Source organism: Pholcus phalangioides, unplaced genomic scaffold (assembly GCF_987345545.1).
Source record: "Pholcus phalangioides strain wild (caught in Gottingen) unplaced genomic scaffold, Ppha-v1.0 ptg000020l_1, whole genome shotgun sequence".
In the NCBI taxonomy this organism is placed as follows: domain Eukaryota; kingdom Metazoa; phylum Arthropoda; class Arachnida; order Araneae; family Pholcidae; genus Pholcus; species Pholcus phalangioides.
The window spans coordinates 10,635,501-10,663,098 of record NW_028301613.1 but is presented as its reverse complement, the minus strand read 5'-3'; the positions used below and the strand labels follow the sequence as shown (position 1 = coordinate 10,663,098).

The 27,598-nt window shown below is 36.4% G+C and overlaps 1 protein-coding gene across 1 annotated transcript in view; it reads left to right on the top strand.

Moving 5' to 3' along the window:
• The first annotated feature begins 1,359 nt into the window (after positions 1-1,359).
• Agps (alkyldihydroxyacetonephosphate synthase) overlaps positions 1,360-27,598 on the top strand; it is a 426,147-nt gene continuing 399,908 nt past the window's right edge. Inside the window, exon 1 of the mRNA XM_089248613.1 lies at positions 1,360-1,548. Within this exon, the coding sequence (XP_089104739.1) occupies positions 1,430-1,548 (119 nt within the window). The 5' untranslated portion in view covers positions 1,360-1,429. The remainder of the gene's footprint in view (positions 1,549-27,598) is intronic.

Genomic DNA, 27,598 nt, shown 5'->3' with positions numbered 1-27,598 from the left:
ATCGGAGGGTCTTAACTTTCAAAAAACTAAGTCTACCATCCCTTATCAAACAATATTCCAAGAGTACATTGAGTCTCTGCCGCTGAATGCTCATGTAATTGCTACGGATGCGTCTAAATCATCTCAAGTGGTTTGTGGAGCTTTCTGTTTGGTTACAAAAGTTATCAAGTCTTGGTTCATTAATAAAGACTCCTCAGTTTTCACTGCGGAGGCCCTTGCTATTACTTTAGGTCTTAGATCCTTCATTCAATCGTCTAATTCTTCAATATTCATATTTACGGATTCCAAATCAGTCATCATGGCTCTCGACAATTTCTCTATTCATTCATCTACGGTGACTCACCTACTGTATGCTCAACTGGTTCATACTAGTTCTTTGGTTAACAGCATATCACTAATCTGGGTCCCAAGTCATTCGGGCATTGCCATTAATGAAACTATTGACAATCATGTTCGTACTGTAGCTTCTACTACTGTTGATCTTCTACCTTCTAGCCTTTATGTAGAGGACATTCGTTCTCTTTACTATCGCCACTTCAAGGAAAATATTCGCAATGCTCTTTTCTTATCTATTCCTGAGTTTAGCTCCTTCTATAACTGCTGCCAGAACTTCTCCCCTTTGTTTTCGAATAGAAGGTTGGAATGTTTATTTTACAAACTTATTTGCAATAGAGCTCCCTTGAACGAATACCTACATCGTATTAAGAAAATGGCTAACCCTCTCTGTCTACAATGCAAGATTCCTGAAACTTCCTCTCACTTTTTGTTTTCTTGTATTAGGTTCTCCCAGGTTCGGTTCTCAACTTTTAATTCTCTTTCTCCACCAGTTAGGTGTTGGTCCGAGTTCTGTTCAGGCAGACCTGAGAACATTATCTGTTGCTTTGAGAGGTTTGTTACCCTTAGTCAACGATTTTCTTGAGTTTTTATTTCTTGTTTTTTTTCTCTACCCCTCTTTCTTTCTCTCGTTTGGTTTTTTGGTCCTTTTCTACCTTGGTTGTTTGGTTTCATTTTTTGTTACCACACACTCATCCAGGGACTCCATGTCATCATATCATTTTAAAGCGGCTTAGCATCGTCCCCTAAGCCTGAAGACTTCTTCTCCATCTCATATAACATCTCCATCTGCGTTTGTTTCGTCTGGTTTGTGTTTTTTTTTTTTTCTTTTTTTCATACCCTTCTGAAGAAGAAGGAAGAATGGAAATTGCTGAAATTTCTATGTGTTCTGTGATTGTTGAAAGCTCTTTTGTTAGTACATTTTTATAACATATTCTATGCTCTTGTGGAAGTTTCTTTCTCTAACAGGGGATGGCCCGAAGGCATAAAGCCCTGTATAATTGAAGAAGAAGAAGAAGAAGAAAAGTCGCTGGTACTTTGCTTTGTGTGAGAATTTGAAGTAAACGGTTAGACTGAAGAATAGAAGAGTAAATTAATGAAGATGTCTGTTGCGCAAAAAGCCAGCTTTCCCAATTGTGTTTCGTCTCATCCTGAAGAATCGATCGGTGAAAAATCAAAGAAGGATGGTATTACTAATACCATCCCTAAGTGCCGGTAAGTATGTGTGGGTTGGGCATATCCAACCTATTTGATAATACAGTGAAGAAAAGATGAAAAAATTATCATCAGAAGAAGAGTAGCTTCTTCTATATGCGCCTCGATCTTCGAGATTACATTTGTAACGGTGGCAGTTTTGCAAATTTTTTTTGTGTCTGGAAAACAGTTTTTTTCGTCCACCAGCATGTATTGATGCATTTAAAGAAAACAAAGAGTTTTCATGCAAGTAATGGCTTTTTACGCGAATTGATTCTCCGATAAATTGAACCATCAAGTGATTTTCCAATTTTCTTTGAATACTTTTTCAAATTATATTTTACTAAGACACACATTCAAAAGAAATGGAAAACGAGACTTTTGTGATTAATTTTCAAATTAATTTTTAATTGTAAGAATACAATTTTCATTGTCAAAAAGTGAGCATATGTATAGGCTATATCATATATTAGCATGTATATATAGTCATTATTATATATTAGTATGCATAAAGCATACTCAGAAAATAAATTTACAAATTCAAATAATTTCTGTATTTTCACAAGTCAGAGGCACCAACATGAGAAACAATGAGGGGGCTGAAAATCGTCATATAGGATCAATCTTTGGGGGAATACTAGGAATTTCTTCCAAGGAAATTGTGAGTTATCAACTTCTGAAAAGCATTGAAATCATTACCTATCTTCCTGTATGGGAAAGTCCTATCCTTCCTGTATGTCAAGTCTTGGACCTGAAATGACTTGCAAACAAAAAAAGAGTTACAGCTATGCAAGGAAAGGGTTCCAAGGATGTCTTCAAAAATTTTAATTAAAAAAAAAACTCTTTCAATGCAATATTTGAGCTATGTCCAAATTGTGATTGGTATTGTTGAGCAATATCGTTCAAATGACTGGTATTGTTGAGCAATATCGTTCAAATGACTGGTATTGTTGAGCAATATCGTTCAAATGACTGGTATTGTTGAGCAATATCATTCAAATGACTGGTATTGTTGAGCAATATCATTCAAATGACTGGTATTGCTTTAGCAATACGAGCAGATATGTTTTGGCATCCCTGGTATTTTTTCAGTAATACACGGCAGGATATTGGTCTTGAATGGGTGGGGGGAAATTTGCAAAAAAAACATTTTTGTGTTTTTTTTGTTGGACAAAGTCATCATTAGGACTACTACTAAACCAGACATGCACCTCGTACATATTCCTCTGCGGAACTTCTAATGAATTGGTACATGTTGGAATGCGTGTGTATGATGTATAGTAAACCTTTCTGTGAAGTTTGTTTCAGTATAATGCTTGTTATGTGTAGTGCTGCCATCTGCAATCAATTTTTTTAAACTACGCGCTTTTGTCAACTTATAGTCAGTGAAATGTAATGATTGAATAATTGTAACATTGTAGGCCTGCTTGCTTTCTGCGGCGAGACTTTTTAATGGGGAGATTGGCTCGCATTCATCATTAAGACTAGGTGTCATTGAAAATTTTACATTGTGATACATAATGAACATTTACATCATGATATGGTACAGCTGTTGTATAATTCTGTCTCCAAGAGATTGGAGACTTTTTTTTGGCGACATACACATGCAATGGCTCGACTAAAGTCGCCAAACCGACACTACAGATGCCGGAAAAAAAATTGCCAGCATAGAAAACAACAGATTTGGAAACTCTTTGTAAATATTAAACCTATATGAGACAAGAAATAACTATCATGTCGCTGCTATATTTTTTTATGTAAGGCATTTGCGACTTAAAGAAAATTTTCAATCGGGGTCGTTACAAATAATGTCCTGATATTTCTTGGCCATTTTAAAAACAGAAGGCATGACAAAAGAAAGGTAGAAGTGACAAAAAATAATAAGAATAAATACATACGAACAACCAGATAATAATAATCCTAGTGGCGAGACAAGGTGTTTAGGCAACAAAATGATGCTAGCTACTATTACACGAAAGAAAACCGCCGCCATGGTCCCCACAAGGGCAAGGCCTGGGTCAATTCTCATCATTTTTTTTGCTTTTCACACTATAAATTAACTATAGAAGAGCCTGTGAAAAGTCTGTCAGAGTGAGGCGACCCTACTCCAGGATGTGGGTGGCCATGGACACTGTTTCAATCTAATTGAATAGTCCCTGGTACTAGCGCCACCCGGAATTGATGATTCTAAAAGCCAGAGAGAAAGCTCTAGAAAAGATACTGCAACCCCATTATATCAACCTTGGCTATACAGCATCTGTTTTCATGAATATATAACGATTTATCAATATGCCTCCTTGACCATAAGCAGATAAAGGTTCCTTGTGGGGAGATGATCGCATGAGTGTGTGCATAGTAAACTGGGGGATGGGGAAGATAGTTTCAACCTCCACCCTCCTTGTCCATGCTAATAATGAGAATATTCTCGGAAAACAAGCATATTCTCCTGGATGTAAAATTTGAAAATAATTGAGAATATTTCGTTTTTCTTTTAAATAATAAATGAAAATTTACTAATTTTATTTATATTATAAAATAATTTGTTTTCATTGCCTGAAACATTAAAAACAAATCAATTTTTGGCTTAATCACAGGACAATGACAACTTTAAGTGCGAGTCTCTTTGTCTTGATGAGAGGTTTTAAAAGTTTGATTATATACGAAGATTGTAGACACCTTAAGATTAAAACCCTAACAAGTTATCTTAAAATTGGATATACACTAAAACCTCGATAAGTCGTCACCTCAAGTTATCGAAAAATTATGACGACTTAAGCGGAGTGCAGTCAGTTTTAATGTGCAATGTTGTGAAAATCGTATAAATTTAAAGTAATATGACATTTAGTAAACTATGAATCAAAATAACAATATTAATAAAATTTACAGATTGAGAAAGAAAAAATAATAGCAATTTTTTATCTCTTTTATTACTTAAATTATTGTGGTAAAACGTACTGTACACTTTGATTTATATACTAGCAATTTTTAATTTAGACTAACAGAGCAACTGTTAGAATAGGTAGCTTTTCTTCGTGATAGAAACTCTCTATTGCATATTAATTTTACATAGACATCAAATTTCATTTTAGTGTTTTAATTCTTCGCCAGTAGTTCATGATGCAAAGTAATTCCATACAAAGTAGTTCCATACAAAGTAATCTCGAGCACTTTTGACTTTGTGGAGGGGTCCTGGGCAGGGAAAAGTAAACAGAAGACCTCAACTTGGGAAAGAATGACTGATTTTTTTCAACAAAAATATTGTTTGAATTTCAAGCCCTAAATTAGTAGAATACATGCTTTCTATGATAATTTATTATTCGTAGCATTTTTGATTTCCTTGCACTATATGTAATCTTTGACATATCAATAAATTTTGGTTTTGCCGGAGATGCAGTGGTTCTTCCCCTCCCCCCCCCCCCCCGGGGGGGGGGGGGGCGAAGTTCTAACCTTGCTTCTTGCGACAGAGTCTGGGTGCCTTGCTGTTTCTCCAGTAGAGCCCATGCAGAAACGAGATCTAGCTTGAACAGTCCCCAAAAACCTTAGTCTGCAAATGAACTTCCCCAGCGTAACTTTCGTTACTTAAACTGTTCCGTTTGGGTATATATGATTTTATGGTGACTTTTAAGCATGTGGCAATGCTTGTTAGCAAGCTCTTTTTTTAATGGGAGCCATAAAAATAGTCTGTTCCTCTTTCTCAAACTTTTTCATAGCGACGAGTAAACGAGGGTTTAATAACATTGTTGTCTTATGAGAGCTGGATGGTCTTGAAGAAAAATGACGATTTAACCAGAGTGATGACTTTAAAGGGTGACGACTTAACGAGGTTTTACTGTATTATTTTTTAAATATATTTGTCAAATGTTTAGAAATCATATTGAATGGCTTTGGTGACAATGTTGGAGTTTTTCAGAACAATGTTTTTGACATTGTTGGAGAAACAGGTTGAAAACAAAAAATTTAATCAAAGTTGATTGATAAAGGAAGCTATTCTTATATAATCACCTTTATTCTAAATAGAGATGTGATGATGTAAAAATTCGAGAGTAATCAAGAATATTAATTTTTCTTTTAAATAATGATATTTTTTTACCAATTTTGTTTATATTATGGAACATAAATAAGTTTTCATTACTTGAAACCAGGGTTGGCAGGTTTTTGACGTCTGACATTGTTTAACGTTACCTGGATAATCACCGATACTTGAAACAATATCCTTATTGTGCATAGCATTAGAATATATCTAGCAATCAAAATACAGTCAAACCTCTACTTCTTGAAAAACTATATCTCAAAGAAGAAAAAAATTCCTGTATGTACTGTACGAAATCAATGCATTTTCACCTCTCTGTTTGAAGTAATTTTTGAAAAACACTCTTTTGGAGGTCAAAGGTTGGATCATAGCAAAAAGAAAACACCGAAATTCATTTTCTTTTATGTAAATCTGTCTTTTCTTCGAATTTGAAAGAAACTGATAATAAAGGATTATTACAAACCAGCCATAATACATAGCTGCCAAATTTTGAAAATGAAAATTCGGGAGATTTTCGCGCAAACCCGTATTTTATGCTAAAACCACTCTCTAATAAATACAATAGGGATTTTTCCAAATAAAATAGGGATTTTTCCAAATAAAATAGGGATTTTCCAAACATAAAAGTTAAAACGTAGGGAATAAAATCCTTACTTAAAAACTGAAATCAAATTAAAATAGGGATTTTACACACATGGAAGTTAAACCCTTGGGAATAAAATTCCTACCAAAACTTCAATGATATAAAAATAAATATTGTGTTCAATCAGAAACGCTGTGAACAAACATTCTGCGCGAATGACCCCAAAATCATCGGAAGATGAAGGAAAACACCGTCAATTTAGAACACTGTTTCTTCAAGCTTATCAGTATTCATGCTTTGTTATCGCACGTACGTAACAAAAGAGGAAATTTTGACCATATACGCGTCACTATAATCTTCAATTATTATCCAGGACTATTGGCTGCTAAGCCATTTCCCTGCAGGATAAGACAAACAACTTTCTTGTTACCATCAGAGGGTTTGTAAAACTTCCTTAAAAAGGAAATTTCCCCATTTACGACGTGTGATGTCATTTCGAAAGGGAAAAAAAAAAGGCTTCACGCCCCACAAGAAATTTCTTAGGGATTGTTTTCATAAGAGGGGATTTTTTTTAATGAAGTAGGGAATGTATAGGAACAATTAGGGATTTTTGTGATTTTCGTAAAAATTCGGGAGATTTAAGAACTTTTCGGGAGGTCGAGCGATGAAGCTAAAATTCGGGAGATTCCCGAAAAATTCGGGGGACTTGGCAGCTATGATAATACCTGGTGCTGCCCGGGTTTTCTTCAATGAGGCTTTTTGGATCACGTGATATCTTCCTCTTTCTTTGAGGGACATACAAATCGTGTGTAAGGTAACATGTATGAGGACTTCCTGCGCGACTCATGAAAGAAACAAATCTAGATTTAAAGAAACATAGAAATGAGTATATTTTTTTCCTTTTTTAAGGGGTGCTAGGAATTTTGATTCCCCCCCCCCCCTTTGAACTTCAAGTTATGCATCTGCCTGTTTTTGCTTCAAAAAATACTTAATTAAAGCTGTGGAATTTCTCCGATGCACTTTACGGGCCCATAATTAAAGTCGAAACAGAACAGAGAATGCTACGCAGCTGCAAAGACGGTTGCTCTTGGCAACAGGACGAAGGGTGTCCAGCCAAACAGTACGTAATCGGCTTCATGAGGGAGGGCTCTATGCACGTAGGCCAATGGTTTGCATTCCGTTGACCCCACGCCACCGTGCGGCCCAAAGAAGATGGGCTGCTGAACATCGAGATTGGGAGCAACATGATTGGAGCCAAGTGCTGTTTACAGACGAGTCCCGATTCAGTCTGGAGTGTGACACCCGACGTGTTCTGGTATGGAGGGACAGGGGCACTCGAAATAACCCCGCATTCGTTCGTGAAAGGTCAAAATACAGACGAGCTGGTTGGATGGTATGGGGTGGAATCAGCATAGGCAGACGTACGGACCTGCATATCATTCGGAATGGCACTTTGACGGCCCGAAGGTATGCAGACGAGATACTGCGACCTCATGTCATCCCTTACGCTGGAGCCATTGGAGATTCCTTTGTTTTCCAGGATGATAATGCCCGACCGCATAGAGCTCGTCTGGTGGAGAACATGCTTGAAGCTGAAACAATATGGAATGGCCAGCGTGCTCTCCTGACCTGAATCCAATCGAGCATGTTTGGGACATGCTCGGACGACGCATTGCTGCGCGACCAAGGCTGCCTGTTACTGTCCGAGACTTGCAGATTGCACTTCTTGAGGAGTGGAACAGTATTCCCCAAAGTCTGATCGATAACCTCATCGCATCCATGGCAAACAGGTGTGCAGCAGTCTTAGCTGTTCGAGGAGACCACACGCCCTATTAAAACTCATGCATCATGTCTAAACAGTACTTTTTTTTTATCGTTTACATGTAACCAAATTGTTGCCCTAAATATGTTTTTTCCATATTTTCAAAGAATTAAAGCTTAATTCCAAATTTTTTTACGTCTTTTTTCTGTATTGCTCATTGATACGCATGTACTATCCATTGTATGCCAATACGTGGCTGTCTCGCACTGTTTTCTTCATTTTTTTGCTTGCTCCTCTAATTGTTTTGAGCAGTGTAGTTCAATGAAGGGAGGGAGAAAATTAGTGATATTGAACAGGTAAAGTTCCTCCTTGAAGAAAAGAAAAACACTGAGCAGTGTATATATATATTATATCGTCATTTTATTGAATTTTTCAATAGATACAACTTTTCATTCAGTTTTGCATGTAGTTATAGGCCTATACACCCAGACGAATATTCAATTAGGTTTTTTTTCCTCCCGAAAATAGCCTCCAACGAATTCAGATGTTCACTGATTGATTACAGGAAGTGTTCCTCTTTCACGACAGCGCCGATACCGTTGTGAGAGGCTCTCTTTATGGGTGTAGGTTACGGTTCCAGGCGCCCCCCTTTTTTTAAATTATCTATTTCTTGTCGTGTTCGTAGGATAGGGGTGGTTTCTGAATTCCAATAGCTGATAGCGGAGGGTGTCGACATAAGTAATGTCTCTTTTGCCCCCACACCAACACGCCATCTTCTCCCCCACAGCAGAGGCTGTTCCTCCAGATGCCTCTTCAGTGTCTTTCCAGATAAATATAAATAAGCAAGAGACCCACAATGGCTTAGGCTTGCAGTGTATTTTTTCCTTCTCTGACAGTTGTATCTTTCTTTTCACCAGAGAAAGACACGCTAAAACATTCTCCATTCTTTTTGGCAATAATGCATAAAGCATGTTATTGAAAAAGAAGAGGAATTTTGGATTGCAGATGGCCTGATGGAACACATGTTGGAGCAACAACAATTAATAAGTAATAGAGAATCCGATAGTTCTACAACATCAAGTAAAGATTCCATAGAATGGAAATCCGTAAAAAATGACGACGTATCGGGTGGGTGAGAGACGGAAATTTTGGCAAGAAAAGTGACTAAAAGAATTCTAAATTTTTCCGTATCATTATTATTATTATTTGGGGCTATCCCCAAATTCAAACGTGAAAACCTGGTTAACAGGACTTACTAAGATACTTTTCAATAAAAAAAATTATTTCAAAAACTGCACTTTAATTTCTGAAAGTATCGACAATGGTTTTTTTTTTTCATTAGGTAATTTTTTGTTACTAACTGACTGCGATTTTTTCTGCAAGCATTACGTTACACGTAAAAAATATTTTTTTCTGCGAGATTGGCGAGAATCAGCCATACCTTACAGAGGCAGCACATCGATACATAGGTTAAGAGGCTTTTGTTGTCATAGCAACGAGTGATGCGGTTCCCTTGTAGCTTCCTCTTCACTGCAAAGTTAACCTGAAACAGACTATAGAATTCAATACAATTTTGAAAATTATTGATGTGTCAGAAAACTCCATTAAATTTCTTCATTTCTACAGTAAAATCTGTAATTTCAACACTGATTTCTATGGGGATCCTCAGTGATGCTGATGATAGTGTCTATTCAAAAAGATCTCATTACTGGGAGGATTGTCAAAAAGTGGCAAACCATTATAAAAGCACAAACTATTATACATATACAGGCAGCGTTAAAGAAGTGACAAACCATTGTAAAGGCATATACACGTCTGAAACACATTGCTAGGGAACCACGGTAACCAGAGTAAACGTTCGGAAAGTAATTGTTGAGGCCCAAAGACCATTGTTACCTGACAGTTTTTTGCCCATTTGGGGGATTTACCCTGCTCCAACAAAATTTTAAAGTAGCCTATCATTCAAGTCGGATTCCATTTGGTATATATGCAAAATTTGGCAAAGATCAATCTAAAATTGTATATTTGTATAGAGAACATACACACACATAGAGACAGAATCAATTTTATATATATGGATTATTGGGTTGATGGATCTTGTCAATCATAGGCAGATACTATGATTGACAGGATCCATCATAGACTGATGTGACAAACTATTGACATGACAGCGTAGCAAAAATTTAGCCAAGAGAGAATTTAAAATTGCATCAGAAAGGCTGGGTTTGTAACCAGTGATCTTGATAAAGGATCAAATCCGGTGATTCACTCGAATTCTAACGATTCTCAGAATAATGCTGAAGATGAAATATCAGAACTTTAGGGCATTATTAAAAACAATTGAAATTTTCTGATTTTCTGGAAATGGACAGTTAGTTCACTAGAAAGCTACGGCACATACCAAAATTATTGCAGAATGCCAACTCAGGTGGTGAAAATGCAGCAGATGATGATTCAGAGGAACTAGAAAAAGCAACAGTGAAACATGCCGAACATCCTGTAAAAACACTGCGTCATTTTCTGGTGCAAACTAATAGGTCCCACAATATTTGCATCTCTTACTAGTATGGATGACATAGATGCACATTTTTTGCTGTTTGAGCTTTCACAATCTAAGCTTATATTGACATCATTATTGTGTATACATATGAGTATTTTATATTAGGTATGTAGAGATGTGAGGTGAGAATATATTCCCCTGAGAATATTCTCAGAGAACAAAAATATTCTGAGAATATGCTCCTGGATGTAAAAATTTGAAAATAATCGAGAATATTAATTTTTATATATCAATACTATCATATAATGTAAGGACTACTACAGGGTGTTTCAAAAATAATCACTCGCTTTGAAATGCATATATTACGAAAAATATTGAACACATAGACACTTAAGATTATGATTAGTCATGTAATATAAAATAAACGTTTTTCACAAACCAAATTATTATATATGTTTATGTTATGGCACATGTTTATACTATGGTCAAATTCGTCCCAAACTTTTGCGAGCATGTTTGCATCCACTGCTTCCACTGTTGCTGTTATGTGTATCTTCAGTCATGGAGGAAAGAATACAAGGAGGTGACATCAGGCACGAAAATTGAAGCCGTTATGGCAACCCTATGGGCTGACAAGTAATCCCAAACAAACCGCTCTTTTCCCTATACTTAACATGTGTTTTGCCGGATCGAATTCTTTTAAAATATTAATAACTAAATAAATTTAAGCACTATACTGTTTAATGCGTCTTCAGGTATAATCTACATGATCTGATAATGGGGAAGGATAAAATCTTATCCTTATATAAGAGGTTATATTTTTAATTTATTTTTAAAAAGTAAATTTAATGATCATTTTTCACTTTCAACTTGTCATAAGTTTTTAGTTCAGTGCCTTCAATTTATTTTAAAAATTTGATGTATCTCATTAGTGTCTATGGGGGAGTATGATTAATTAAAATAATATAAACTGAAGAGCCAAAAAAACTGGTTCAGGCATGCGTATGCAAATAAAGAGATATGGAGCCAATCAGAGTTTGGCGCTGCGGTCGGCAATGCCTATATAACACAACAAGTGTCTGGCACAGTTGTTAGATCGGTTACTGCTGCTACAATGGCAGGTTATCGAGATTTAAGTGAGTTTGATCATGGTGTTATAGTCGGCGCACGAGAGATGGGACATAGCATCTCCGAGGTAACGATGAAATTTGGATTTTCACGTACAACCATTTCACGAGTGTACCATGAATAACGGGAATCCGGTAAAAAATTAAATCTACGACATCGCTGCGGCCAGAAAAAGATCATGCAAGAATGGTACTGACGAGAATCATTAAACATGACAGACGTGCAACCCTTCCGCAAATTGCTACAGATTTCAATGCTGGGCCATCAAAAAGTGTCAGTGTGTGAACCATTCAACGAAACATCATCGATATGGGCTTTCAGAGCCGAAGGCCCACTTGTGTACCCTTGATGACTGCACGACACAAAGCTTTATGCCTCGCCTGGACCCGAGAACACCGACATTGGACTGTTGAGGACTGGAAACACGTTGCCTGGTCTGACAAGTCTCGGTTCCAATTGCTTCGAGCTGATGGACGTGTACGGGTATGGAGACAACCTCATGAATCCGTGGACCCTACATGTCAACAGGGGACTGTTCAAGCTGGTGGAGGCTCTGTGATGGTATGGGGCGTGTGTAGTTGGCATGATATGGGACCCCTGATACGTCTAGATACGACTCTGACGGGTGACAGGTACGTATGCATCCTGTCTGATCACCTGCACCCATTCATGTCCATTGTGCATTCCGACGGACTTGGACAATTTCAGCAGGACAATGCGACACCCCACACGTCCAGAATTGCTACAAAGTGGCTCCAGGAACACTCTTCTGACTTTAGACACTTCCGCTGGCCACCTAAATCCCCAGACATGAACATTATTGAACATATCTGGGATGCCTTGCAACGTTCTGTTCAGAAGAGATCTGCACCCCCTCTTACTCCTACGGATTTATGGACAGCCCTGCAGGATTCATGGACAGCCCTGCAGGATTCATGGTGTCAATTACCTCCTGCACTACTTCAAACATTAGTCGAGTCGTCATGTTGCAGCACTTTTGCGGGCTCGCGGGGGCCCTACATGATATTAGGCAGGTGTAGCTGTTTTTTTGGCTCTTCAGTGTATAATGCTCCAATAAAATTGGATTGGAAGTCAAGTCGACTCATGTGTTGACATTTTTGTTCTTGAGCGCTATAATTTTAATTAATTTATATACTTTTTGCTGTTGTTTTTGTGGTTTCACGTTCATTTTTTTTTGAGTTTGGAAGTAAATTGTGATATACTTCGAAGTGCATGAACATATGATACTGGGACAAATTGTTCTGTTTTTATTTAAACCTAGCTTGCAATTGCAGCATAAAGTAGTGTTTAATATACAAATATTGGAATAGTTAGGGTTAAGATCGAGATGACGGATGAGTGCCCTTTGTCGCCTATTGGAAGCAAGGTCTTCAATGGTGAGTTCTACAAGCATTTGGATGAAATGACCCTCCTGTTCACAAGAGTCTAAAAGGGCAGAGGCAGCCGAGAGAGACCGGTTTCTCGTGCTGAGGAATGAAATGATGAAGCTGTATGATGAAGTCCATGTCGTAGGAAATGAACGTTCTTTGTCGGAGGTTGCTATCACTGAGCCGCCGCCTAATATCCATGAAACTGCTAATATTTCAGAGATTATTGAGAGAAACTTTCAGAAGTTTGAGGAATGTTTTAGTAGACTAGAGAGCATTGCCCAGATCATTCCCGGAATGCAGTCAGAGATAGCTAACTTGTCAAAGGCTATGCACTCAAACGTGAACTCATCTGGAGCAAACAATTGTGAATCATTGCCAGAGCCTGTTGCTACCGCTTCGTATGCCCAAATATTGACTGATACTTTGAGGGGAAAGGAAAATTTGTCAAATAACAACACCTTTCGGGCAGTCCACCCTCGCTTGAAAGTGGATGATATTAATCAAGTACCACCTAACCGTTTACAGCGATCCAACGTCGCAACTGGGACTGATCGCCGTAATGAATTCAGAGTGGGAATGTCTACGACGTCGCAGGTGCGTGTAGTGCCGACGGTTCGCAGACGTCGGTTGCTGGTGAACAGATTTGCTCCAGAGACATCTATCTCGGACGTACGTCGCATACTGCAGGACACGCAACTCGAGTACGACTGCGTTAAGCTGAATACAAGGAACTCAAACAACTATGCATCTTTTATACTAACCACTGTCGATAGTAATTGGGATTCATTGAGTGATCCATTCCACTGGCCATCATACGTTATAGTACAATCTCCAGCCGGATTCTCCAGAAGATATCTGGGAGTACCAAAAAACTCTCTGATGTGTATACTGGTATACATATAACGGAAGCATTGCCCGGTGAGAGGGACACCTCTAATCAACAATGACTGTACGGACAAGAGTCATTGTCAATTTCTTCAACAAATGAGCACGCATCCGATTCTGAATTAAGAGTTACAGGTATATTACTGAACCCCAGAAGTATTGTGAATAAAATTGACGATTTGCGTTGCTGCATTCAGTCATACGAGGTCGACATTCTGTGTATAGCAGAGACTTCCTTGATATGTCTACCAGGATACGATATTTTCCGATACGACAGAGAAACTACTGCGGGAGGAGGTGTATGCATTATTATTCGAAGCAGCCTGAAACCTAAGCTGGTGAACGTGCATAATGGAAATCAAGATGTTGAGGTAATATCGGTGGATATAAAAAGCGGAAATATGAAGTGCAGGCTTATTACAGCGTACGTTCCACCAAATAAAGCATGTAATTTAGATCATTGGTGTGAGTTTTTGGAGAGAACTAAGGCATTACTGCTCTGCGTGCTTTCTGGTGATTTTGGTCGGGGACTTCAACATGCGGGGAATCGATTGGATAAACGGGAGATTCTCATCTGAATTGGAGTCACAGTTCATGTCAATATCAGCAGAACTAGGCCTTGTTCAGTTGGTCGATTTTCCCACGAAAGGGAAAAACTTCTTAGATCTTCTGTTTGCTACCGATCCTTTGGTGGTCTACGACGTATATGCACTTCCACCCTTCTGCAACAGCGATAATCCACCGCACTTGCCGATACACTTCTCATTGCATATTACAACAGGATTAGAGTGCCGATCAACACTAAACTATCACAATGCAGATTATCCACGATTATCAATTATTGTAAAAGATCTGCAGAACGAAGTACTGGCTGGAACTATCTCAGCTGCAGATGCTTTGCCAGCTCTATTTCTGCGGTCTCGTGAACATGTTCCCCGTCAAATGAGATTTAGAAAAAAAGATAAGGTTTTATGAATGCTAAACAATAGGAAATTACATGCTTGGCGTCAATATAGATCAATACCTAGTCAAACCACTAAAGAACAATACAAGGTCATAGCTAGGAACTATGCAAATTACGTCCAAGAGAAAGAGAGTTTACATCAACCTCTGTAAAAATCATGATCGGAACTTTTTCCACCGAGATGTCCGCAGTAGGCTTCGTGTATCCCGGGACATACCAATGCTAACTGTGAATGGCACCACGATAACGGAAGATTATGAGAAAGCAAACGTTTTTGCGAACATATTTTCTGGTTTATATAATTTCAGTTGTTCCGGTTACGACCATCGTTATCAAGGCCTTATGAATGATCATCCCTTCTTTCGTGACATGTTCAGCACTCAGACGATAAAAGCCATTATTGCTTCTCTTCCTGGTCGATCATCTCCGGGTCCTGACAGAATACCCAGTTGTTTCTACAAACGTCTTTCAGACCCGATATCTTCTCTGCTTAGCTTCATCTTCACATCCTTCTATGACTACGGGTCTATCCCATGCTCTTGGAAATCTGCAGTTATTAGTCCAATTTATAAGAATAAAGGCTCTAGGGCAGATCTGAATAATTATCGCCCGATATCGTTAACCGATATATCCTGCAAAATTTTCGAGAGATGCATCGTCAATCAGTTACTTCCATTTGTCGACGAGATGGGCTTAATCCCCTCAGTTCAGTTTGGCTTCATTCCTGGCCGCTCCTTACCAGTGCAGCAGTTGATTTGTCATGATATATGGGAGAGTGCTATAGACTCTGGACAAGAGATTGATGTAATTTACGTCGATTTCCAAAAGGCATTTGATAAAGTAGACAGATTGCTACTACTGAGGAAGCTAGCTTGCATGGGGGTTCCTGATAAAGTTGTGAGGATAATTCAAGAACTGCTGTCAGACAGAGTTCATCAGGTTCGCGTAGCCAGCGTGATGTCTAGAGAATGTCAGGTGCCAAGCGGAGTTGTCCAGGGATCGGTGTTAGGCCAGATCTTATTTACTTTGTACACTTACGATATTACTCGGGCTGTGACACCCATCTCTCTATTGCAATTCGCTGATGACGTGAAGTTATTCTCTCCAGTGGAAAACACTAGGGGCCTAAGAATTGCATGCCAACAACTTTTCCAGTGGAGTTGTCAGTATAAGCTACCTATTTCATCATCAAAAAGTGGATCAATGTATTTAGGTAGACGCACCGATCCTGAATATTACCAACTAGGTAATGAAACGTTACAGCAATTGGATACATGCGTGGATTTAGGTATTGCAATGAGCCGCATTCTGGATTTCACTGATCATTATCATGGCATAGTCTACAAAGCTAATAGAATTTCATATATGTTACGTACGGCATACCGTAAGTGTGATGTGCATACGTTGTCATAGGCTTTCTGTGTGTACGTTCGCCCGACTCTGGAGTTCTGTTCGCAGGTATGGAGCCCTTACAAAATCAAGGACATACAGCTCCTCGAAAAGCCACAGAGGTCGTTTACTAAACGAATACCTGGCATGAGAGGTCTATCTTATTGCCAGAGACTTCAATTTCTGGGTTTACACTCACTGGAATGGCGTAGAATCGCTGCAGATCTGAAGATGTGCTACAAACTAGTCCACCAAATTGTTTATCTACCATCGAGAGAGCCTTTCTTTGAGATCATAGACAGGCGAGTTAACCTACGTAGGCATCGCTTCCAAATAAGAATACCAACGGCTAGAAGGGATTGCTTTTTCCACGGATATAGATGCTGTGTGGCAAGAATATGGAACAGTCTCCCATCAGAACTTGTATGTGCCTCCTACGCAAGATTCGCTTCCACTATTGGGGATTTCGACCTGACTCCGTATGTGAAGTGCTTCCCGTACTGACTATTATTTTTTTTTTTTTTTTCTTCCAGTATAAATGCATTTCATGTCTTCTGGGGTTATTATTATTATTATTATTGTAAATAATATTTTTGTTCTCGTTTGTTGTTTTCTGTTATGAAGAGACTTCGCCACCGAACTTTCTCATAAATGTTTCAGAATGCAATTTTCATATTTTTTCTTTCAACTGTTTATTTTGCCTTTTTGTTTTGTTTGTCATTATGATAGATCCGGGACATTTCGAAAGTGTTTCAGGCCCATGGGCACTCGTCTTAAGCTTTACATGAAGATTTTTGATTTCTGAATCAATACTGACAGGGCCGTAGCTTGGATTTTTGCCACCCGCGGCAAACAGCATTTTGCTGCCCCCGTGCCCTCAAAGTAAGTGCTCGAGCGTCCTCTGCCACTGTGTATTTATGGTTTTGCTGCCTGTAGGCTGTACAAATTTTGCCACCCTTCTTCTGTTCCATTCTCATAGTCTTGAATACGCATTACTGAAATATATACTGTCCATCCGAACCTTCCACTATGTGGATGTAATATTGATCAAAAAATATTAAAAATAAACTTTTTTTATGAGCTGCAATAAGTCATCTCTCTGGCCTATAGTATTTAGGAAAATAATCACTTGGGCTGGTTTTTTCCCCTCTCTTCATTTTGTACCTATTACTTTGCTTTTAAAGTGGTATGTGTACCAAAATTTGACAAAAAACACAGTTTCGAATTGAATTTAAAGCTAAAATTGTCTGTGTTCAAGTTTTACCTAGTCCAGTCTACCTGGACTGGAAATGTTTCTAAAATATTTTAATATAAACAGCTGAAAGGCATTATATATGCTAATGTTTTGCATATATAATGTTTTCCGCAAAAAAAAGTCAGATTTTTTCAAACACCGCTTGTTCAAGTGTCTTTAAACATTGTCTCTCTAAGCACTGAGGTGTCACATGCTTTGGCATAATTGTTTTTTAATTAAAATGCAGAGAAGAAATTTTGTGGCAGAAGAAATGGGTAAATTTTGGTTATTTTTGCAAACGGTTCCATGTTGTAAGTTAATATTCGAAAACAAATAACAACTAAAATTGTAAGAGCTCTCGTTCAATTGTATAAATTTTTCTAAATTGGATTATTCTTTTTGACACACTTTGCATTAAAAATTACTTTGAATAAAACTTTTACTTACATAAAAGTAGATTAAATTATTTATTTCATTAATACAGGAATAACTTTTTACACTGGGAAATTTCTTTCATCAATTATTGAATTTTCCTTCATTAATTCTGGAATTATTTTATTAATTATTATTTCTTTTTCATTACTTTTGGAGTAATTCATCAATTCTGGATTTGTTTTTCATTGATTCTGAAATTATATCTCTTTAATTCTGGAATTATCTTTCATTAATTTTGGAATTATCATTCTGAAATTATCATTTTCATCAATCTGAAATTATCATTTTCATCAATCTGAAATTATCATTTTCATCAATCTGAAATTATCATTTTCATCAATCTGAAATTATCATTTTCATCAATCTGAAATTATCATTTTCATCAATCGGAAATTATCATTTTCATCAATGTGAAACTATCATTTTCATCAGTCTGAAATTATCTTTTTATGATGGATCAGAATTATTGTTTTCAATTATGTAGAGATGTGAGGCGAGAGAATATTCTCTGAGATGTGAAAATTGGAAAATAATCAAAAATATTCTTTTTTCTTTTAAGTAATTTAAATTTTTTTTACTAATTTTGTTTATATTGTGAAATATATAATTCAGTCTTCATTGCCTGAAACATTTACAACAAAACAATAATTGGTATAATCACCCCCATTGACAACTTTAGTTCGAGAATATTCTCAGGTCATGATGAGAGGTTTTAAAAGTTTGGTTATATATAAAGATTTTAGAAACCTTTAGATTAAAACCTTAAAAAATTATTTTAATTTAGATAAATTTTCAGAAATAAGTTCACAACAAAAGAAATTAAACCAAAGTTGATTGATAAAAGAAGATATTCTTATATAATCACCTTCATTCTAAGAAGATACAGAACTGTTGTTTTCTGCAATGCACGTAAACTTAAATTCTGTATCACTCACATTTCTTTAAAAGTTGTTCAATTCAGCCGTTTGTTTAATTTTCTTGCTTTCAAACTTTAATATTGTGGTCTACAAACTTCAATATTCCCATCTTCTTGATGGGAAGAGACTGAGAATATTCTCTATAGTAATTTATAATAGTAGTCTCAAAGGACTATTATAAATTACAAGAGAATATTCTTATCGAAAATAATAATTATTCTCAAGTTATTTTTCAAGATTATTAAAATACACGTTATTACATATATTCTTGATAATACTCTCTGGAAAGATTTTGTTAACTGAGGTTAAATATTTTCTGGAAGGACTATTATTAATAACTTCAGAATAATTCTTATTTTCTATAAGAATATTCCCCAGTAATTTATGAAAGCTCTTCCAGAGAATATTTTCAAGGATATTATATATATTTATATTATAAATAATAGGAGAATATTCTCATCACGAATAATAATATTCTCAATTTATTGATAATAGCCCTTCCAGAGAACATTCTCAAGTATTCTCCTAAATATTATTCTTGAGAATTTTACATGTCTAATTTTTGATAAGAATATGATTAGTAATTTATAAAAGTAGTACTTTCAGAGAATATTCTCAAGGATATTATATACATTTGTATTAGAAATAACACAGGGTTGGTAAAAAAACCGGTTTTTTTGAAAAAAACCAAAAAACCGGGTTTTTTTGGTTTAAACCAGGTTTTTTTGGTTTAAACCGGTTTTTTGTTTTAATAGTATTAACATTAAAAACAATGAAATTTCTGAAAAATCATTCAAACTTCTAATAATTAACTAAAATGAAATGGTTATTAATGTAATTAACACTATTCCCATACTAATTAATCAATAAATATTTCTTACATTTTAACAAAAACCAACTTTTGCAATTTAATTATTTTTTGCTCAACTCAATGGATTACTGAGTGTTTGAAAATTCTTTTAATGTTATTATTAATCATATAATACATAAAGGTTTTTCTCCAGTTACTCTCAGTATACTTAATTAGGAAGCTATTTTGCAAAAAGTAATAAAAATTAGGTGAATATAATGTATTTAATGAAGCATAAATAATGCAGATTAATTAGCAATGGTTTACGATATACGGGGTGATTATAACTAAGGTTCTGATTTCAAAACACTGTAAAAAAAGAACGATTGTCAAAATGACTTGAAAATTGACATGAATATTCCTGAAAAAATGCAATTTTATTTGGTAAAGGGGAAAAAATACTTAAAAATGTAAAATTAATGACATCATCCAACATGTGGGAAATTTTCTCGCAGAATGGAAACGATAGCCAGTCATGGCAAAATGATACCTTAATTATAGCATTGCATGATTTCATAATTCATGGAAACATCACAAAAAAACGAAGTAATTGAACAAATAACTACAACTTACTTAAGAAATGTTAAATATGTTGTCCAACCTGAGGTTGAAAGCACAAAAATTGTTGTTCAACAACAGAATCGGAGTATGCCAGGGTCATGATGTGGATGTGCTTGCAATTCAGCTTTATTAAACCAAACGTACCCCCCCCCCCCCCCCCCCCCACCGTTAATATTCCTGAGGAACTTCTAACATCTAACATATAGGGAATGTGCTGGAGATTGCAATTCAAAGTTTGCAATCTGACCACTATTTATTACACCCACAGCCAGAAGTTGCAAGGGTTAAGGTGCATCCTGTCAAAATGGGTCTTCAGCAGCTGCTTTGCTGGTATTGCAATGTGCATCTTGATAGAAGTTCTATCCACACACTGATGCTGTGGAAGTGCTGAAATGATGTGGTTGCACAAAATAGATTATACTGCTGGCCAAGTACAGCATCATCTACTTGCACATTTTGCACTTTTTTCTTTTGCGAAAGAAACTTCCATTGCTTCAGGAGTATCCATGCAAATTTTCAAGTCATTCTGATCAGTACTTATTATATAGTTTTGGAGAATCAAAATTCAAATTATAATCTCCCTGTATATAGCTGATTATTTTTCATAAATCTGTTACTATTATTCAGTAGAACCCTGATTAACTGGGCTTAACAGTGTGAAAGTATAAAAAAAACTACTATTGAATATTAAGACTGGGAGATATACAGTAGGAGACGTGCTACTTCTTATGGGAAAGAAAATGCCTGCCCCTAGCATGATGGTGTCACTACTGTTGCTGCTACTTTGTGAAGTGAAAAAGAAACCCTGTGAGATAATGCACCACTACATTTAGATGTGTGATGCAATCCTTATTCATGAATTTGCTAAAGATAGAGCATCAGAATGTAGCCAAAGGGTAGAAAATGTTGTAAGAATGAGAAATTTTGGCTTTTGTATATAACTTTAAATGACTAAGATACTTCATATGAAAAATATATATATATATTCTAGCCACTTTTAAGAGACTTTTTGAAAAAAACCACTTATAAAATCTTATGTCATTTAAAGATATACCATCAGAATGTACCCCAAGGATATAAAATGTGGTAAAAATGAAACATTTTGGCTAATAATGAACCAATATGATATTTTTCAAGGAAAAAAATTATATTTAGGCAACTTTTATTTGATTTTTTGAAAAAAACCAAACTGGTTTTTTTAAAAAAACCACTTGGTTAAAACCAAGGTTTAAACCATGGTTTAAACCAACGTGGTTTAAACCAAACAACCCTGAAATAACAGGAGAATATTCTCATCAAGAATTTATGAGAATATTCTCAAGTTATATATTTGTAATAGTAGTCCTTCCAGAGCATTAGAGATGAGATGTGACTTTCTCTCCTGGATGTAAAAATGAGAGAATATTATTTTCTTTTGAATAATGAAATTTTTTAACCAATTTTGCTTATATATATATATATATATATATATATATGAATAAAACAATGATTCAAGCAATGAAATATAATTCAGTTTTTGTTGATGTTATGGAATGCAATTTCCGTATTGAGATCAGCGCCCTCATGCGGTAATGTGGGCTATTAGTCAGTTGCTATTTGTCTGTCGTACCCCGAAGCAGAATGTTTAGCACTGTTCTGCGATGAGCCCTCAGCTGACTAGAAATTTAATGTGGTAAAAATCCCCACACACGTCGTACCATACGTATGTTGGTATTTTTGTTATAATCCCGCTTTACTTTATTATGTGTAGTAAATGCTTATATTATACATAATGTGTGTCTATGGTTTCTTTCACCGACGTCGAGAGGTTATGGGCACCAGGCACACACCCATAGAGCTTGGTGAAAGCGAGGATTCGTTTTTGCTATAAGAAACAATGTGGTGATGAAAGGGATGGCGGCAGTTACATTCGGGAAGATCGAAGCACTAGGAAAAAGCAATTACCAGACATGGCGCATACAGATGAAAGCTTTACTATAGTTTGTTTCAGGTTAACTTTGCAGTGAAGAGAAAGGTAGAGAGTGTATTCCTTCGCCGCAAAATATAGTTCCCATACATTGGAGGATTCTGACGATCATTTATATAGAATATTTCAAATTTTTATGATTTTGAAAAAGATATTAAAAAAATACCGTTTTGAACCAATGTATATTCATTTAAAATTTTTAAATTAGGAAAAATATTGGTTACCATTATCAAAAATCCATGGCGAGCTCAAGAACACTTTGGCGCGATTTCCAAGAAATTTTCCCCCCCAATATCACTGTCGTGCTTTTTTTTTTTTGGTTGCACAATTATATATATATTATATCGTCATTTTGTTTAATTTTCCAATAGATACAACTTTTCATTCAGTTTTGCATGTAGTTATAGGCCTACACACCCAGACGAATATTCAATTAGGTTTTTTTTCCTCCCGAAAATAGCCTCCAACGAATTCAGATGTTCACTGATTGATTACAGGAAGTGTTCCTCTTTCACGACAGCGCCGATAGGCCTACACACCCAGACGAATATTCAATTAGGTTTTTTTTCCTCCCGAAAATAGCCTCCAACGAATTCAGATGTTCACTGATTGATTACAGGAAGTGTTCCTCTTTCACGACAGCGCCGATACCGTTGTGAGAGGCTCTCTTTATGGGTGTAGGTTACGGTTCCAGGCGCCCCCCTTTTTTTAAATTATCTATTTCTTGCCGTGTTCATAGGATAGGGGTGGTTTCTGAATTCCAATAGCTGATAGCGGAGGGTGTCGACATAAGTAATGTCTCTTTTGCCCCCACACCAACACGCCATCTTCTCCCCCACGGCAGAGGCTGTTCCTCCAGATGCCCCTTCTGTGTCTCTCCAGATGAATATAAATAAGCAAGAGAGAGAGAGATCCACAATGGTTTAGGCTTGCAGTGTATTTTTTCCTTCTGTGACAGTTGTATCTTTCTTTTCACCAGAGATAGAAACACACTAAAACGTTCTCCGTTATTTTTGGCAATAATGCATAATGCACGTTATTGAAAAGGAAGGAATTTTGGATTGCAGATGGCCTGATGGAACACATGTTGGAGCAACAATTAATAAGTAATAGAGAATCCGATAGTTCTCCAACTTCAAGTGAGGATTCCATAGAATGGGAATCCGTAAAAAATGACTAAAACTGTAGTGATAACAAGTGCCATTGACGTATATGCGTTCGGGTGGGTGAGCGACGGAAATTTAGGCAAGAAAAATGAGTAAAAGAATTCTAAATTTTTCCTTATCATTTTTATTATAATTATTTGGGGCTATTCCCAAATTCAAACGTGAAAACCGGGTTAATAGGAGTTACTAAGATACTTTTCAATAAAAAAAAAAAAAAAAAGATTTTTTTTTAAAAAACCGCACTTCAATTTCTGAAAGTATCGACGATGCTTTTTTCCCCTTTAGCTAATTGTTACTAACTGACTGCAATTTTTTCTACAAGCATTACGTTACACGTAAAAAATATTTTTTTCTGCGAGATTTGCGAGAATCAGCCATACTTTACAGAGGCAGCGCATCGATACATAGGTTAAGAGGCTTTCGTTGTCATAGCAACGAGTGATGCGGTTCCCTCGTAGCTTCCTCTTCACTGCAAAGTTAACCTGCAACGAACTATAGTGAAAAACAATGAATGGACATACATCACGGGTGAACAACCTACTGAGGGAGCAGAACTCTCAAGATGGGGAAATGGTGATGATAAGGCGAAAGCGGACATTATTCTTTCAATTCAGCCGTTGGAGTTGAAACAAGTATAGAAATGTGAAACCGCAAAGGAAATATGGCAGAAGCTTGGGGACATTTATCAGTCGAAAGGTCCTGCTCGTAAAGCAACTCTTCCAAAGTCATTACTGCATCTAAAAATGAAACCGGAATCAGATATCCAAGACCATCTGCAGAACTTTTTTGATGTTGATCGACTCGAGGAACTGGATATACATATAGACGACGATTTGCTAACTATAATGCTGTTGTATAGTCTTCCGGAGAGCTTCGAGAACTTTCTTTGTGCAATCGAATCACGAGACAACCTTCCGAAACCAGGAGCGCAATAGATAAAAATTTGCGAAGAGTTCAGTGCATGTGGTGTTAGTAATCAACATCAAAGTGATGGTGGTTTTTCGGTACTTGTCAAGAAGAAATTGTTTGCGAAAAGAAAGCAGTTTCGATGCTTCCGGTGTAACAAGGTAGGTCATAAAATCCCGCAGTGTTATTTGAATAATGATAAAAAGAAAGCTATCGAAACTGGCAGTGAGTCTGCTGACAGATAAATTGGAAACTAATACTGATCTATGGTGTTTGAATAGTGGCTGTACAAATCATATGTGCAAGGATCAGAAGAAATTTAGCAATTTGGAAACTTCGACGATAAGCAACGTGAAGCTGGCGGATAGTGAACATACTCAAGTACTTGGAAAAGGCAAGGTGGATATGAAGACAAAAATCAATGGTCAAGATGGCGAGGCATATATGGAAAGCTCGATTTATGTTCCCGACTTGTGTACGAATTAGATGTTTGTGACAAGAACTTTACTGTGACTTTCAGCAAGGAGAAAGCCGTCTTATGGAATGCTAGTTCTAAAACGTGTATCATCGCTGACAGAATCAGAGACTTGTATTTCCTGCAGAGTAGTGAAATGACAACTACAGCAAGTGAATCTTTCGACACGCGAAAAAAAGGGAAAGTGGATCTCGGGAGATGGCATGAAAGAATGGGTCATTTAAATGTTTGTGATATCGAGAGGGCTGTGAATCGGCGGTCAGTCAGCGTTTTGGTCAACGTGAATTTTCCAGACGATTTTAGAAATCTGCATTGAAGGAAAGCTGAGCTGAGCATCGTTTCCGAATCGTGCCGTGAGATGTTGAGAGAAGCTTGGGATCGTCCACTCGGATATTTGTGATCCTATGCGAACACAATCAAGAGGTAAAGCTTTTTATTTCATAACTTTCGTTGACGATCATTCATGTTGGTTTGCTTGCTGCTTTCAAATCGGTTAAAGCATTGATGGAAAAGAAAACTGGTTGTAAAATCAAGGTGCTGCAATCAGATAACGGTGCTGAATATTTAAGTGAGGAATTCAATAATTATTTGAAGAGTGAAGGAATTACTAGGAGATTAAGTGTTAAAAATACTCCTGAGCAAAATGGAGTTTCTGAGAGGAAAAATCTTACGCTGTTAGACATGGCTCATTGTTCTTTGATCCAATCGAAGTTGCCTACTTGTTTTTGGGCTGAAGCTATATTAATGGCAAACTATATTAGAAACAGATGTCCTTCAAGTACTCTTGATTACAAGACGCCATTTGAAATTTGGAATGCCCGAATTCCTAATGTGAGCTATTTCAAAGTATTAGGCTGCAAAGCATATGTTTGGAATAATAATAAAAGTAGGGCCAGAGAGAGTTGCTCAAGGTTTTAATCAAAAACCTGGTGTAGATTTTGGCGAAACATTTGCACCTGTTGCTCGCCAAAGCTCTATCAGATTGTTAATGGCTCTAACTGTAAAAATTAATGTAAATGTGCATCATTTTGCTACTACAACTGCATTTCTGAATGGTACTCTTGAAGAAAATATTTTTATGGATTGTCCCCTAAATATTTGAATGATATATTAGGTGATATTGTTTATGCTGAAAAGGATCATGATTTAGATGCAAAAGCTAAAAATATGTGGAACGAATTATCAAGTGGTAACAAAGTATGTAAATTGGTCAAAATATTATATGGTTTGAAACGGTCTGGGCGATGCTAGTTTTTGAAACTTGATCAAATTTTGAAATGTTTTGGTTTTGATAATACTGTTACAGATCCTTGTGTATATTTTATGTCACGTAAAGGTAAGTTAACTATTTTAACTGTATATGTGGATGATATTCTAGTATTTTCTCAAGATTTTGTGATACAATATTTGAATTGAATGAGCATTTCAAAAGAGAATTATCTGTTAAATACATGGAACTAGTTAAACATTGTCTTGGTGTGAAGATTAATCAGAAAAATGGAAAAATTTCAATGAGTCAATCTTTTTATATTAGAGATCTTTTAGATCGTTTTAACATGGCTGATTGTAATCCTGTTTCAACTCCAATAGACATTAGCACAAAGCTGAAAAAGTCTGATGGTAATGAAGAAATTGATTTTCCCTCCAAACAGGGAATTAGTTGGGGCTTTGATGTATTCAGCTGTTTGTACTAGACCAGATATTGTGCACGCAGTCAGTAACCTAAGTCAATATTTAACATGTTTTGATAATTCTCACTGTATTGCTGCAAAACGTGTATTGAGATATTTGAAGAAAACGACTAATGGTTTAATTTTTGAATGTTGCAATGATTTGAATTTTGAATACAGATGCAGATTGGAGAAATGATAATAATGATCGTAAATCTTATACTGGATATTGTTTTGTACTAAGTGGAACTGTAATTTCATGGGAATCCTGTAAGCAAAAGACTGTTGCTTTAAGTTCAACTGAAGCAGAATACATGGCACTCGCAGAAGGAGTTAAGGAAGCTATTTACTTACAGAAAGTGATTTCAGAGTTAGGAATACATGATATATGTGAAAATAAAATATTTGTTGATAATCATAGTTCCATAAAGTTGGCTGAAAACCCTGTGTATCATAGTCGTACTAAACATATTGATGTCTGACATCATTTTGTTAGAGATGCTTTAAATGAAAATAATATATCATTAGAATATGTGTCCACGAAGTGATATTTTAACCAAAGGTCTCCCACAATGTAAACATATTAACTGTCTGAAATTGCTTGGTGTACATAATGTTTCTGAATTATAATTTTTTGTAAGCAATCAAAATTTGCATTCAGGGGGGGAGTTGATGTTATGGAATGCAATTTCCACATTGAGCTCAGCGCCTTCATGCGGTAATGTGGACTATTTGTCAGTTGCTATTTGTCCGTCATACCATATGCATGTTTGTTATGTTAGGCATCACACAAGACGAAACAAAATTTGCTAGTTTAGTTGCGTCGGTTGATTCAGACACTTTTAGTTATGTGAGTAATTTACTCTATCGACCCCCAGACACAAATAAATACGAAGCTCTGAAAGAACGGCTCATAGCTGAGTTCTTTGACTCCGAAAGTCGGGAAATAAAGGAATTGCTCAGTGACCTAGAATTAGGGGATAAAAAAACATCATTTTTACTGCGGCAAATGCGGGAATTGGCAAAAGATAAATTAAACTATGATTTTTTGAAAAATATTTGGCTACAATGACTACCGTCTGAAATTCAAACTATCCTTTATGCTTCGAGAGAGGAATTATCCCAATTAGCCATTATAGCTGACAAAATCCATGAGGTATCCGCAGAACATACGGTTTATTCAATAAATCTGTCAGAGTCAGAACTGACCGCTGTGTCGCCACCTAATTTGGTTTTTTTGCAAAACCAAATTGAAAATT